We start from the raw sequence: 16812 nt of genomic DNA, 5'->3' as shown, positions 1-16812 counted from the left end.
GCTCAATTAGTTGCTCTTACGGGTGTTTTAAAACAAAAATCATAAGAATAAACTTAATCATAAGATGATTCATAATCTCAAGTTTCTAATTATAAATATGGATCAACATCAGTTAATAATTTTTGGACATTCCTTATAAATTATTTATTTAGACATTTCTTAGATTTCTCGGAACTATATATATATATATATATATATATATATATATATATATATATATATATATATATATATATATATATATATATATATATATAGATAGATAGATAGATAGATAGATAGATAGATAGATAAATTAGAAAAAAGTTACCGGACCGTCCAAATTTTGTATTTCGGCTTCCTAATTTTTATATATGATATAATTAATTTTTTTGAACAAGTGCAGATTCAAACTGATGATCACGCATATCTCCTCTATAAAATATATATTCTTTATAAATACGTTCTATAACCATGAGAACTCGAAAGATTGTTACAAAAGTTTTCTATCGTTAATAAAATAGAAAAAACACTTAAGATCGGATCTGAAATAACAAATTTACGACGTGTAGTGAAGCCTATAAGGTTCTTTACTGTGGAGAAAAAGATTTTGTGATTTTGATTGGTAGTTAAGGTTAAACTTTGCTTGTACTGTTTTTAATAAAAGATTGAGTTTTTAGTTCTTTTTAACTTCGTGTAAAGATGTGAAAAAAAGGTTAAAGTTAACAAGTGACCCAGATGATGTCAAGTAGTTTTAAAAATTTGATTACTACTCGTATTTTAGAGGACGTATTAAGATTTAAACGACTTAAGTTTTCAATCTTCTTACGGTCTTTAAGATTCGTGCAGTAGTAATATGCTTACACAACATAATAAGTTTGCATTTTCGAGAAAATTTTATTACAAACATGCTAATTAAAATGTTTTTCAATTTTGGTTTCTACAAACACTAGAAACCAAAAGAGTGAAACATTTGACAGAGGATTAATTCAAAAAAAAAGCAAAAGATTAATTTATATAATGAGCAGGAAGACAGAGGGGCGAACAGTATTTATAAGAGATGCTGCTAAATTTATTTCAGACACATTTGCAATCATGATCACACTAATTTTTCTATTCTTTGTTCAGATTTTTGGTTTAAGTCAAGGTAAAGATGTTTTTCATTAGTTTGAGCTGTAAAAATACTTGTATATAAAACTATTTAAAAGACACGAATATTTATAAGACACAAATATTTACATACAACGGGTTATCTTAAGTTCATAATATTTAAAAAACTTTTTATTAAAGATGTTTAAAATTTATTATTAACAATATTATAAATGGTCATTTCAGCGCCAATTAGTTTGTACAATATTTATGCTTGGATGTTACTTTCTTAATAGGAAAACAGGGTTCGTAACCAATACTCTGATCGAAATATTATGATTGAGACTTTTTTAGTTTTTTTTTATTAAAGAATATGGGTAGGTGTCGGTAGATGCAGAATTTAAGTATTTGATCTGATTATATAACAATGTTACGATTTAAATGTTTCCCTCTAAATTAGTAATTTGCTTAATTTCTCAGCTACAAAAGCTCATGCTATGCGCTTGAGTCATGGAAAAAAGTGTTTTAAAAAAAGACAAAATTATTCAACGTAAAAGATTAGTATCCGATTAAATGTTAATACGTGTGAAAATGTTAAACGTAAATCTTCTAAATGGATCCTTGGTTACATTCACTTATACTTCACTTAAACTTTTTAGGTTGCACCGTTTGTCGTTGTACTTTCAATGCTTCAACAATCCCTGAAATCGATTTCACAAAAAATGATATCGAAACAAAATTTAACGGTAAAAAAAGGAATCCATTTTTTTTTTTATATATATTTCATTCAATTTTTGGGTGAATATGAAGTGAATTTTAATATCAGATAAACCTTTTGTTAAGGAGCTTGCTTCAGCGACAAGTTAAAGGAATCCATTAAATTTGTATCGTCCACAGTCGACATGATCATTAACTTAAACTACACTTTTGAAAGTTGTAGAAAAGATTTAAAAAGAGAAATAAAACTCCCAGAATATTCCGACTGCTTTGATGCGATTCTTGATAGCTTTTCAGAATGTACCTCGATCATCAGCATCCAGTTAAGTGATTCGTATGATCGCGCAACGAATTCAAAAAAACTGCTTGAAGAACAGTTAGCTTTTTCAGAGAAAAGCTTTGAAACCTTTGCAGGTAAAATTAAAATTTTCTGCTTTTAATATTTAGAGAAAATTTTAGAAAAACCATTGGACTAGTTAATAATCCATATAAATAAGTATACCCGTATAAATAAGTATATCCGTATAAATAAATATATCCGTGTAAACAAATATATCCGTATAAATAAATATATCCGTATAAATAAATATACCCGTATAAATAAATATATACGTATAAATAAATATATCCGTATAAATAAATATATCCTTATAAATAAATAATTTTACTCTGTTGCTTTGGAGATAAGTGATGAGAGGCTCTTAAATTTTTTTTTTCATTTTTAGGTTTGAAGAAGTTGTTGGAGTTTATTGGCATCTAATTTCACAAAAATTAAAGTTTATGCAAATAAATATCCGTAAATATTTTAAACAAGGTTATTTTCAAAATTGTACGACTTAATAAAAACTTGAGACCACTCGAATCTTAGCAATTGTTGTCCTAATTTACTTATTTCATGACCGAAGTAATGGTTTTAGTAATTGTCAGGCAATTAGAAATTCCATTTACTCTCTTTTGGTTATTTGCAATTGTAAACTTACTATTCATAAAAAAATGAATAACTTTTTTTCTCCATTGTATTTAAATCATGAAAATTAAATCAAATTTCTTTAGCTCAAAACTAATTAACAATTCCTAAAAAATATCTAAATCAAAAATTTCTAGGAAATATCTAAATTAAAAATTTCTAAGAAATGTCTAAACAAATAATTTCTAAGAAACGTCTAAAAATTATTAACTGATGTTGATCCATATTTATAATTAGAACATCATCTTAAGATTAAGTTTTATTCTTATGATTTTTGTTTTAAAACACCCTTAAGAGCAACTAATTGAGCCAGCACTATTTTTAATTTATAACGAAGCATAATGGCAACCGAAAAAAATCAAAAAAGGATTTTCATTTCTGAAGTGTGTGTGTGTGTGTGTGTGTGTGTGTGTGTGTGTGTGTGTGTGTGTGTGTGTGTGTGTGTGTGTGTGTGTGTGTGTGTGTGTGTGTGTGTGTGTGTGTGTGTGTGTGTGTGTGTGTGTGTGTGTTTAAAGGTTTCCATATTTTTGATTTATATTGTGATTGCAAACTGATTTTGGGAAAATCATTTATTTTTATTGTGTAATTAAATTGACGACAAATCTTCGAACAAATCAAAAGATTATAAAGAACGAATTTTAGCAAAATGATAAATAACGGATTATGCAGAGCAAAACTTGCTTAGGAAAATAGCAAAAAGAGCGCGCGACGAGTTTACTTTTTGTTTTCATAGTTTTAGGTTATGAGTCTTACAAATTATCAGAAGAAACACCCAGTGTTCGCCGATTTTTTCGACCTCGCTCCATAAAAAAAACTATTTTCTCACTCGTTTTTTAATGAATTATCAATCTCGAAGTTTGATCATATGGAGAAAAGATTGTTCTTTACGATGCACAGTGACTCAAAGCAACAAAAAAATCCCAATAAACCCCTCACAACTTTTTTTAAATATAGTGTCCTTTTTAAAAATATTAAATTAAAATTATTACTTATTTAAAAAGTAAAAACAGTTTTTTCATAAAACTGACATTTTTTATTTTATGGTTAAAAGAAGTTAAAAATTTTTATATTATTTTCAAAAGAATCTGAAAAATGAAAGATTTTTATTTTGTAAAAATGGAGTCTTTTTAAATTTATAATTAATAATTAATAATTTAATTATAAATTAATAATAAATTAATTATAATTAATACTTTTAAGATAATCTTTTTTGTTTTAAATATCAGCTAAAAAAAATGTTCCACTGAGTTCCAAAGAAATGTTTTGTTTTTTTTTAGTTAAATATCACTTTTACTTTTAGAATATAAAGAGATTGCTGCGATCATCTGCGGTATAGGGAGTTATTGAAGAAATACAAATATCAATGAATCCATAAAAGCCTTTTTTTTTTTTTTTTTTTTTTTTTTTAGTTTACAATTATTAGTCGTAATACAACAATATAGCAATATATAAACTTGGAATCTGAAAGAAGATCCAAAAGATCTTGTCGTCAGAACCATACAAAATATGTCAAACATGTATATGTAATAAAATAAAAATACAATTGATTTAATAACTAGTAACATGTAGAATTAACAAAAACTGAAAATAATTTTACAAATTATCCAGAGTGAAATAATTTTTCATTTCAAAAATATTTATATATATTGCCAGTAGAAAGAACATAGTTTTTTAATTTAGTTTTAAAAACTGAAAATGAAATTGACAAATCAAAATTTGGAACAACAGTTTTGTTCCACAAATATGGTGCTCGATAGTTTATGCAAAATTGATTAAACTTTGTTTGACTAAAGGGTTCAAGTAATGAATTATTATTTCGTAAAGGATATTTGGTTATAGTTTTATGGGTAAAAAGATCTTTAAAAATCGACAATGGTTGTTCATTTTTACAACGAAACATAAAACATAAAATATTATAGACATTAAGTTCGTAGACCTTGAGTGCTTCAACGCTTTTAAATAAAATATTTGAATGAGAGAAACGATTTTCAAAACATATTATACGCATTACGTGTTTCTGAGGATGGTAAAATTTTGCAACTTACTTTTAGAGGTACTTCCCCAAACAATGTTTGCATAACATAAATAGCTATGAATAAATGAGTAGTAGAGTTGAATTAAATTTTGTTTACGTAGATAGTATCTGACTTTATATAGAATTCCAATACTTTTTGCTAATTTAGTAGAAATAAAGTCAATATGATACTTCCATGTAATATTTTCATCAATGTAAGTGCCTAAAAATCTTGTGACCGACTCCTTTTTTATTTCAATTTTATCAATAAAAAGTTTATGTAAATTACTTGGTAAAAAACACTTTTTTGCGAGAGAGTGGAAAAGGATCCATTTTGTCATTTGGAAAAAGCTCATAAATGTCACTGTTTGACAGAAATAGATTAGTATCGTCGGCAAACATGATACTCATAAGGTTAGAAGTTTTGTTTAAATCACTTATATAGACTAGAAACAAAAGTGGACCTAGAATAGAACCCTGTGGAACACCACATTTTATGTTAATTAATTTTTTATTTTGAAAATAATCATCATAGGAAACAAATTGTTTTCTATTTGTCAAGTAACTTTTATACCATTTTATTAATTTGCCATTAATTTCGTAAAATTTGAGTTTTTTAAGTAGAATTTTGTGATCGACCGTGTCGAATGCTTTTGATTGATCAATAAAAATACCTAGTGTATATTGTGATTTACCAAATGAATTGGAGATTTCACAAATGAACTGTGCAATGGCTTGTTCAGTTGAACAATTTTTTTTTTAAACTGAATTGATTTTTATATAGAAGTTTATTTAGATTAAGATAATTTTATGTTTTATTGCATATAATTCTTTCTAAAATTTTCGAGAGGGTTGAAAGAACTGAGATAGGGCGATAATTACTAATACTTGATTTTTTTCCTTCTTTGTAAATTGGGGTAACTTATGCTATTTTTAATTGGTCGAGGAAAACACCTTGCTGTATAGATGCCCTGAAGACTTTATAAAGAATACATTTTAAATTTTCAAAGCAATCTATGACTATGTTACCACTTATTTCATCCGTACCCGTAGCTTTGTTTCTTTTGAGAGATTTGTAAGCTCTCTAAAACTCATCAAAAGATAAGTCAGAAAACAAATTATCTACAAAAAACGAATTGTTTATAGGCTCTAGGAAATCACTAAACGTTTTTTCCGTAATAGGAATCTTACTTGCCAATTTAGTTTCTATACCAATGAAATATTTATTAAACTCGTTTGCAATTTCGTTTGGTTCATATATATTTGTTTTATTTATTTTAATTACTTTAGGGACGGAATTTGAATTGAATATTTGAAATTATTTGAATATTTGAAATTATTTGAATATTTGAAATTATTTGAATATTTGAAATATTTGAATTGAAAATTTGAAATAGGGAAGGAATTGAATTTGAAAACCTTGTTTTCCGCCTTTTTTTAATAGTAGTTTATTATATCAAAACAAATGAAAATGGCGGAAAATAAGGTTTATATGGTCTAATTGACATTTATATTTCTTGAATTATAGTTTTTTACTTGCATAGCTTGTTTTAATTTATCAAATATAGTTTTAAGAAACATAGTTTTGTCATCACATGCTACTTAAAAATTTTTTAATATACAAAGAGCATTATTTACATAAACATTATAGGAATTTAATGTGATAATTGCCAAAGAAATAATAGTATAAAATGGTAAACAGTGTAAAGTGAAAAGTTATATAAAGTACTCAAAAATGTTTCTGATACATCTTAATGATTTTATTAACTTGGCGATTTTTAAAAACAATAACAGCAAAAAGATTAGATCTTATCCTGACTATACGTGAACTAGGAGTGCTTAAATTACGATTATGGAAGGATTTACTTAACGAAATTTAATAAAACTGAAGAGATTAGCTAAAAGAACATAAATAAAGTAAAGGTTACTTTAGCTACATTTATTTTAAAAGTGAAGAAAAAACTAAAACAGTTTGGTTGAAATTATGGTTTATAGAAAAAGAATATCAATGACTTCAAGAAAATCTTATGGCCAATAAAAGTACCCATTTGGTTCTGGAAAACCCCATAAACAATGGGTGGTCCTTGGAGAGTGAAGCAAAAGAGAAAAAATAAAATAACTAGGCGCTGAATATCATGCTCTATTTTTAGTCTCTGTAAGATTTACCCTTTTTAAGAAAAGTCAAATGTTTTACAGATCAAAAAAATTAAAGGCACTTTGTATAAAGCCTTTCTTTTAAATATGAGTGTAAATCAAGCTCTTGCATTAGAAGTGAATACTGACCTCAACAATAAACAATATTAAATGATCAGAAACTTAGCCCTTGGACACATATTTATCCCCTTCATGCCCAATATTTTAGTGGAAAAAGTTAAAAGTTTTAGTGGAAAAATACTATCCTAAAAAAATTTTCTTTCTCTGATTTCAACTGCTACCATTAATATTGCTAAAGCTGTGTTTATATTGATGGTATAACAAACTAAATAGAAGCTGCTGAAATAAATGATGGTAATTCTGCCAGAAGTATATAAAAGCTATGAAGTTTTTCTGAAATTACGTTGATTGTGATCATAAGATCGCATAACATTCTCATAACGATACCTTGTAGATATCCTATCAATAGCGATGAATTAGATTTATACTAACATTGAAACAGCTAAACTTATAGTGAGTTTGTATGGTTGGTATGTTATGCCTCCTACTGTACACAAACTGCTACTCCATAATACTTCCATATTGCATAAACTAATTTTGCCAATTGTGATATGTTCTGAGGATGTATTTGAGAGTTTGAATAAATATATAAAAATTTTTAGAAAACCATTACCAGATGAGAGGTTATTAAAATGATTATAAGACAAATAATGACATAAATATAACAAATCTGAAAGAAAAAAAATTATTTTTATGCATGAACATCTTTTAAAAACAATTGTGATGCTGTGTATTGGCTTTAAAATTCTAAAGTTTTGATTAAAATTATTTTTTACGCGTGCAGTCAAACCTTACACGCGTAAGTACGAAATGTACACGTCAAAGGTGCGCGTAAACATATTTTTATTTAAAAATTTGAGTTCTTTGACTCAAAAAACTATTATTTTCACATAAAATATGTTTACTACAATTTTTTTTAAAAACCATCGCCAGTTCTGGCGATCCATTTACGGGACATTAAAGTTCCATAAATGGCATGCTGGAGCCGATATGAGCTATTGTTGTGCCGTAAAAGATTCACCAGAACTGGTTTGCCAGATAGCAACTGTCATGTGGTCCTATTGCGGCATCCCAAAAATAATTTTAATTTTAATTTGTTTAAATTTATTTTGTTAAATAGCAGTGAAGAGAAAGTATCTAAGTTTTAAATTTAGACCAAAGAAACCTAGCTATTATATAGGTCTAAAATGGTAATAGCATACCAACCTACAACTGTTGGGAGCTGCCAACATAGTAATTTATTACATGCTTGTGCAGAAATCTTAAATTTCAAATAATAGTAAGTATAACAGTATATAATATTAATAAAAAAGTAGAGTAGATGATTTAAATATTTCTTTATTCAAAAATTTGCTATATAATACATTAAGAAAAAGTTTAAGGTCTTCTTACATGCATTTATATCTTAAACTAGAAGGGATTATTCCTAAACTTTTAGGGAGAATTATTAACATTTAAAGATATAAACTTATATGTATCATACATTTTTTGATAACATACATACTTTATATTTTATTCTTAGTATTATGTTTAGTAATAAGTAATGTGCTGTATTCAACGACAAAGGATGATATTCACAGGAGCATTAAGAAAAAATGGTCCAACCAAAGATGCTTCTGAACGTGACATCAAAAAAGCCGTTGTTCATCACCGTTACGATTAGTAGCACTTGCTACTAATCGTAACGGTGGCAGAAAATAAAAAGCCATAAGAAAGTCTGCTGAGATAAACAGCTTTGAACATGGTTAAATACCAATCGTTGGTAGTATAGTTGCTATAATTGCAACCTGCCATAAATTATGTACACGGATTGATTTTACATCTTAGTTCTAAATGTTTCTTAAAGGGATTTTGATGGTGACACGAATAATTTATCAATAATTATTAAAAAAATTGTAAAACAGGTGGCCCCTAATAAAACATTTCTGAAGAAATTTAAATCTATAAAAATCACATCTTTTTGATATTTTTATGTTACAATTTATATATGTTAATTGTCATAATAAATATCATATATATTACATTAATAATTTACATTATATATAATATAATAATTAAGTCAAAAATTATTTTTATTAACGAATTCTTCTTTGTAAACATTTGTTTGTTGAATTTGGTTTTATTTTGATGAAGCAATTTATATTTATTTTGTTTTAAATTTACAAATCAAAAAGAGTGATTTAACTTAATAGTATTTTCTCTATTCCATTAATAAGGAACATTTAAATGGTAGGCTTTAATGATTTAATTAAAATAAATTAATAATCTAAAATTTTGTTTTTACATTTGAGTGATATGTACATGCAAAATATAAAACTGATGGAGAGGAACGTTGTAATAATAGCGATTTACTGTTTTTGGCCCGTTACCGGCTCGGCTCTGGTAAATTTATGGGCTTGCATAGGGCCTTTAAGCATTTGCCAGTGGTGGCCCGTTAAAACGCCAGAGCCTGCAATGGCTAGCCAGCCCTGGACCATAATTAAGTCAATGTGCATGGCGGCACTGCGCCAGGTCTGGTAAGCCAGGCCCGGCCTCAATCCGCAGCCAGAACCGGGCCGTTGTCGGGGCATATAAACGTTGCTACTTGGGTAATGGTAATAAATAATTTAATCTCATTAAAAAAGTAATGGCTCTTTTTGAAGCCAGCAAAAATCAAGACCCAAAAATTTAGAAATGCTTTTTAATGCTCATTATATTCATCAATTTTTTTTAAAATAAACTATTAAGAATTTTGAATAAAACTTTTTTGTTCCCAAATAAAAAGATTTAAAATGAAGTGAAAAATAAAACATGTTGTTATAAATAAATAAACAGTTTTTTACTAAACTGGTACCCTTTTATTTCACATTCTTAAGTAAATAAAAAAAGTTGAAAAAGTTCGAAAACGTTCGAACTTTTTTCTGGAATCGTTCGAACGTGTTCAAGTTTAGAACTTTTTTAAAAATTGGCAGCCCTAGCCATGATGGATTAAGTAGATGTAAAGCAATAAATAAAATTCCAAATTATTTCATCTGGACATAGTGACGACTGGTGTTTATACAAGTATAACATACATTAGCGCTATTGACATTTTAACTTCATCTACCAACATGGACATGAAGAGGTTTTGCATTTTTGTTCTGGCATTTGATTTCAGCCTAGGTATAGGTGAATTTTTTTGTAGTTATAAACGCGTGTAATTTCTTTTTACCGCGCAGTTTTGACTTAACTTATACCCCATTCACACCAAAAATAAAACTTGTTTTAATCGTGGTTATTTAAACTTGTGACGCATTTATTCCGTTCACACTGCTTTTTAAAACCTTGTTTCAAAGAAAAGAGTTTAAAAAAGCGGTAGCTAAATAAAACACTGTTTTAAAAGCGAGTGTTATTAAAACTCGGTTTTTTTGGTGTGAATTGGGTATTACACGAAAACTTGTTTTTACAAATGATTGTTATTAATGATACGGCTGTGATTCGATATCTTCGTTTGCAATCGAAAAGATTTTTTAAAATGTTTTTGGTTAGAACTCTTAAAAATCGTATCATCTTTGAAAATCGCACATCTGAAGGATTAGTGTAAAAATGGTTTTTACTTGTATTTCTAAACGGAAATTATTTCCCGACGTGCAATACCTTTAATAACATTAACCGCTTAGGTATTTAACTCCTATAAACATTAAAGCTTTCACTGTTGCAAACAAACTTTAACTGTTTAAAAAATAGTAAATTGGATACTGATTGTCTTGTTGAATGATTGTTCTATAGACTTAGTTCTTTAAAAAATCATTTCAGGGGATTAACTTTTGGAGGTTAAGGTCCAAGAACTCAAATATTTGACACAAAGTTAAAACAAAAAAATGAAATATAAATGAGTTTATGCAGCTCACATTTTTGTAGCATCTTTTTTTTTTTTTGTAATTTTAAATTCCATTATCTGAATGTCAAAACAAACTCGCTAAAAGTATAGCCTGTTTGCTTTTAGACTTCTGCGAAAATAGCTACAGAAGACTCAACAACAACTACAAAAGCTACAACAATAACTACAGAAGCTGTAACAACAATAACTACAGAAGCTGCAACAATAACTACAGAAGCAGCAACAACAATAATTACGTAACCTGCTACAATAACTGCAGAAGCTCCGACAGCTACAGAAACTTCAACAACTACAGAAAATTCAGCAACAACAACAGAAGGTTCAAAAAAAACTTCAGAAGCTTTAACAACAACTACAAAGTCTTTTCTGCAATATATTTGTATCTGTTTTAGATGAAGCTAAAATATATTTGCCACTTATAAAAGAAAAACTTTTTTTTTGGTTTTGCACTTTTATGAAAAACAAAAAATAACCATATAAATAAAATAAAAAATAAAAAGAGATGATGAAAAAACACACTGGAAACTTGCTGAATTAAGAAATTAAACTATTTCAACTTGTTAAGATTGATAATGTTTACTTATGGTTAACATTTATCATGAATATCTAAAGCTTGTGTTTCTGTTGATGCGCATGCGATGCTTCAATCTTTACCAGAATCATTGTCTTGAGAAGGATGTCGAGACAATCTTTAGTTGTTATATAAGTTTATTTCGTTTTTCCTATTTTTTTTTTAATATTTCTTGAATCTCATCAAAGTTATTCATTTAAAAATGATCCAAAATCTTTTTAAAATTTTTTTTTAGAGAACTTGTTTTAACGAAAAGTTAAGAGTCAATCAAGTATTTGTTGAAAACAGTGCGAGAGATCATCCATTTAATTATGCCTCAAAATCTTAACTGACTTAAAAAAGATAAAATATACGCTAACTTTGACAAGAAAAAACGTCAACGCGCTGATGAGTTACTGAAATAAAGATTTTTGGAAATGGTTGATCCACCTAAATACTTTTAACTCATTTTAAAAAATTGTAATGGGTGGTTTTGTGTATGTGCAAATATCCATTATTTAAAATGGCCTTTAAAACAAAACAAAAAAACAAAAAGATTTTTTTTAGATTTAATATTTAAAAAAATTCCTTTTCTAGAGCAATTGATTATCACCTTTGTGTCATCTATACTTCAAACGAAATGCTCCATGTGCCCGAACTCTTAAGTGTTTAACACCTAGTGGATGTAATATATGTCTTACGCATGTGCAGGGCGCACAATAAAAACCTTTTTTTTGATCTAATCACGAACTTGATACGTACATCATCATAATGAACTACTCAGGGATTTTTGTCCCACAGGATGATTTTATTGCTTTCCCAAAACACTTTGCTACAAGAAAAAACTGACCAATGTCATTTAGCAAATCAACGTCATTTAGCAAATAAATTTCCTTTAACAGTACTTTCAGTCTCGTTTTGGAATACATCTTCTTTGTCTTTTTCTGTTAAGACTTCAAACATTCGAACTTCAAACACTCGAACTTGTTCGGGTTTTTTAAACAAGCCTCGTTAGTTATTGTTTGGATATTTGCTAAATGAAAAAACAATTTGCTGTCGACTGAGGCATTCACTAAAATTAAACAACTTGATACTTATCTTATCTTTCATTGTTCTTGTTTTTTTATTGAAACGCAAGTTTTTTTTGTCTCGATGCGCCATAAAAGTATTGAGTTACTTTCAGTTTTTGCTACTTTATCATTAGAGCGTTACAGTTTGGAATGCGAAGCTCAGAATTGGAAAAGTAAAAACTTCTTTGTAGTTTCAAGATCGAAGTTTAACTTTCAAAAAGTTTCGACTTTTTTCTGAACGACTGTTGGGGTTTTGGAATAAGTTAAACATTTTTATGGTTTTTAAAAATTTTTTCAAAAATTTGGACATTTTCAAGAGCCTAATGTTTAAAAAAAAAAAGTCAAACTTTTTGAAGCTCCATCTTTAAAAGCCTCTGATTTCTTTAAAAGCACCATGTTAGCTTTTTGAAAAAAAGTGAAGCTCTTTCATAACTTTGTTTTTCAAAACTCTTTTATTACCTGGTAACTTGCATATTATCTTTATCATCTTTATTATCTTTATTACCTACATTATCTTTTAAGGTAAATCGAATTTTTTGAAGTTTATCACTCTATTTGAGTTTAAAACAGCATTTTCATTATGTAGAAATGAGTTATTTAAAAGTTTATGGTTTTCTAAGTTTAACGGTTTTAATTGAATCGGAAATTCTGTTAATGTCTTGAAAAATTGAAACAAAATATCAGGATTTTCAGAAAGAAAAAAGGAAATTTTTTCGAGATTTGTTATTTTTCATTGATTTTATTTGGCAAAAATAAATTTATATTAAAAATCTTTGTTGGTGTTAAAAATGAGTTAAAGGCTCAAAGTGCAAAATAAGCGCTGGTACAATATTGGCAATCTTTCCCCTACCCAGTAAACACGCTTTAGTTGGTCCAACTGACGGGCCAGTATTGGCTACAGTTGGCTAACTGTTGGCATTTCTTGCCAACCATTAACCGACTGTATACCGCGTGTTTTTGAATCGTAAAAGTTTCCCGTAAGTTTGTAAATGTATATTATAAATATATTCACTTAGACCGTGCGACTAATTATTAAAATTATTCAAATAGATTCATTCAATGATTAAAACTATTCAATAGAGTTAGTTTAGTTTGAAGCTTTTTATCATTTTTTTTTCTTTCAAACGCTTTTTCTACCCTTTAATTAAACTTTTAAATTCAAACTCTCGTACACCTCTTAATATAACCGTTACGCTGGTAAGTAGAAATATTTTACATTTATCCATTAGTGACACATTCAGATATAATTTTTGACATTGGTTGAGTTTTTAATTTATTTTTATGATGACACCATTTTTGTATTTGTATAAGACATTTTAGCTCTATTTTAACTATTATCAAAAGTTTAAATACAACTAAAATGTATATGTGCGTGTATAGTAGTATGTTTATGTGTGTATTTCTGTATGTATATGTATGTATGTTTGTATGTATATATATATATATATATATATATATATATATATATATATATATATATATATATATATATATATATATATATATATATATATATATATATATATATATACAGAGTGTCTGCCAGATCAGGGGAATTCAGGGAAAAGTCAGGGAAATCAGATATCTGCAAAAAATCTAGGATAATCAAGGAAATTAGGTTGAATTTTAAAAAAATCAGGGAGAAATCAGGGAAAATGGCTCTTCATCAAACTTACATAACTTAAATAAGTTGTACATAGTACATGTAATATAAAAGTTTATTTGGCAGATAGTTTTATGAACTTCACTTGCATCAAGCGAATCTTGAATCTTCACTTGCAAAAATGTAAACAATTATACAACCCATTAAATGTATCAATACTTGATACATTTAGTGTGGGTTGTATTATTGTTTACATTTTTGCAGTTGAAGAGCATTTTTCTAAACGAATCTAGGTCAATTTTTGTGAAGTTGAATTTGGGTAACTTTAAATTAAATCAAGGAAAACAGGTAGAAGATCAGGAAAGTATCAGGGAAAAGTCAGAGAAATCCACCTAAAAATATTGGCAGACATCCCTATGTATTTTGTATATATTGCATATAATATATGCCATATACAATATTGACATAATATATGCAGTATATAAATAAATGGTATATGCAATTGCATATACAATATGACATATACATTTCATATTAAGCATATATAACATTTATATTATATTATTATTATTATTATATATATATATATATATATATATATATATATATATATATATATATATATATATATATATATTCATATAATGCATATAATTATAGCATTTTATTAAAAGGGACTTCGACTTCTGAAAACTATGAGAAAACTGTTCAAAATTTTGGGGATCAGGAAAGTAAGGTTTTGGATAAACTATTTGTTTTTTTGTTTTTTTTTGTTTGTTTTACTACTTGTTATACATTGTATATGTGTTACGCACACATACATTGATTAAGATGCTGATATATTGACAAAGGAAAACTATTTATATTTTTTGTAAAAAAAATTAACTTGTGTTTTAATTAAAGTCATAAATGGATGAAGGCTTTAAAAAAATACATATTTCATGTTACAAAAATACACATTTCTACTTTTTTATGCAGATAAAGGTTTTAAATAACGCTCTTTTCCATGGCCTTAATAACACAGCACAAAAATGTGCTAGAATACCATTTTTACAGCAATCAATTCACCTACAGGGATAAATAACATGAATGTTTAAAATTTTAACTCCAAATATTTGAGTTCCATAACACCTTTATCCATGTATGTCTTCAATTTAAAAACTAGATTGTGTTTTTGAAAGCAGTTTTCCAATAAGATTCAAATGCAATCAAATATTATTTAATTATTTATGTATGTTTATAGAGAAGTTAGCAGCTTTGGAGTTAAGATTAACAGAACTGGAGCAATAAAATAAGTTTTTAGAAGTTCAAAGTTTTTTGGATAATGAAGATATTGTTGTTCCCCCTGGCCTTCCAATGGAAAGTAAGGAAGATTTGGAGAGGCTTAACCTTATGATACAGATGAAATCTGAGATGGCTCTCTATAAAGTTTGAAATTATTTTTTGTATTATAATGTTTCTAGCAGTCTTCAGGTTGCGTTTAAACTAGTAACTATTAATTTATAAGATCAAAGATAAGTTTTTTTATAAGTCTTATAATTGTAATTTATCAAAGGTAATTTAATAATACCTTAGTTATATTATACCGCATTACATTTTCATTTACCTTTGAAAAAATAGTTTAAATAAAAAAGTTGTAATATGTAGCATTATTTGTTTTTAGGTCAAATATCTGCGTTCTATTGGCGGTAAAGTTGAACGTCCAAAATACATATGATGTGTGTTGGGAGCCATGTTTTCCAAAAATTTTAGCGTTTTATGTAATTTAAACGGATCTTCAAGTAAGATGATAGCTACTGGAATGGGCAAGGTTAAGTTGCGATGTTATCATTTTGTGTTAAAGTGCTTACTATGTAAGTATTACTAGTTATGTAAATTTTTAGTCTATTAAAGTCAACTGTATTTTTATATTTACAAAAATATGTTTACAACACTAAGAAAGAATATAATATGTTAGTACTTATGAAAATTACCAGTGTTGTCATTAGTTGTAAATTTGTAAGATATTATATTCTCCCTTGGTGACTTGAACTTATTATCATATGCACATATTTTTAAAACTGCTAACCAGTTAATGTAATTCTTGATTTGCAAAGTATACGTATAAGAGCTTAAAAATAACTTAAAAATAATTTGTATTTAAACAAAAAATAAATTGAGTTTTTAAATTTATTTTCATTTTATTCTTTTAGCAGCAGTAAGAATTCAGTATCTTAATTCCAAGGATAAAGATATTTACCCGATGGTTTCAAGATGGTTTCAGGGCGCAAATGATCAAGGAGATGGGCGAATAAATAGACAGACGAAAAGCAAGGTTATAAAAAATCAGTTGCAGTTAATCAATGAAAAGAATATTTAGTTATTATTTTCTTTTGAAAATTTATAAAAGCTTATTTTTCTTGATTTTATTTATAAATCTAATTTTTCTTAATTATTAATAATTATCTAATAAATCCCCACGTTTTTAAATATTAGCGTTTTACAATATTGTTTTTAATTAAAGTTGCCAATATTAGTTTCAAACCTTTAATAATATTAACTACAATAATAGAATATTTTTAGTTCTTTATTTGTAAATATTTTTCTTTAATGGTCTGGAAATAAAAGTGTAATGATAAAAAATTTGTTCTTTTTTTTGTATTCAACTAAGTTATCTATAAATAATACAATATTTTGTGTCGACAGTAGTACTGTTTGGTAAAGTCTGATATACAAACAATCACTATTAGATAGAAAATTAAATATGAAAA

At 27.1% G+C, this 16812-nt stretch overlaps 1 protein-coding gene and 1 long non-coding RNA gene across 5 annotated transcripts; both read left to right on the top strand.

Annotated features, from left to right (window-relative positions):
* Positions 1-968: 968 nt before the first annotated feature.
* Positions 969-2794, top strand: LOC149880716 (uncharacterized). Its single transcript, XM_090069365.1, has 4 exons — positions 969-1126; positions 1728-1814; positions 1912-2199; positions 2511-2794. Exons 1-4 carry the CDS (start codon positions 1000-1002, stop codon positions 2543-2545), a joined length of 537 nt encoding a protein of 178 aa, XP_089925491.1. The 5' UTR covers positions 969-999; the 3' UTR covers positions 2546-2794.
* Positions 2795-13418: 10624 nt separating this feature from the next.
* On the top strand, positions 13419-16479 carry LOC149880715 (uncharacterized). 4 transcript variants are annotated; one of them, XR_016445991.1, is made up of 5 exons: positions 13517-13656; positions 14723-14793; positions 15306-15490; positions 15726-15915; positions 16255-16474. It is a non-coding gene; the product is annotated as an uncharacterized LOC149880715 (long non-coding RNA). The 4 variants fall into 4 exon arrangements; XR_016445993.1 differs by lacking the exon at positions 13517-13656 and adding an exon at positions 13419-13436 and having other exon boundaries at positions 14737-14793; positions 15306-15915; positions 16255-16479; XR_016445992.1 differs by having other exon boundaries at positions 13500-13656; positions 14737-14793; positions 15306-15915; positions 16255-16479.
* Positions 16480-16812: the final 333 nt, after the last annotated feature.

Source organism: Hydra viridissima, unplaced genomic scaffold (assembly GCF_058129835.1).
Source record: "Hydra viridissima isolate aposymbiotic clone 2 unplaced genomic scaffold, HvirCarnegie_v1 scaffold_12, whole genome shotgun sequence".
Lineage (NCBI taxonomy): Eukaryota > Metazoa > Cnidaria > Hydrozoa > Anthoathecata > Hydridae > Hydra > Hydra viridissima.
The sequence above is the reverse complement of the archived record's forward strand: the minus strand, read 5'-3'. Positions and strand labels throughout refer to the sequence as shown.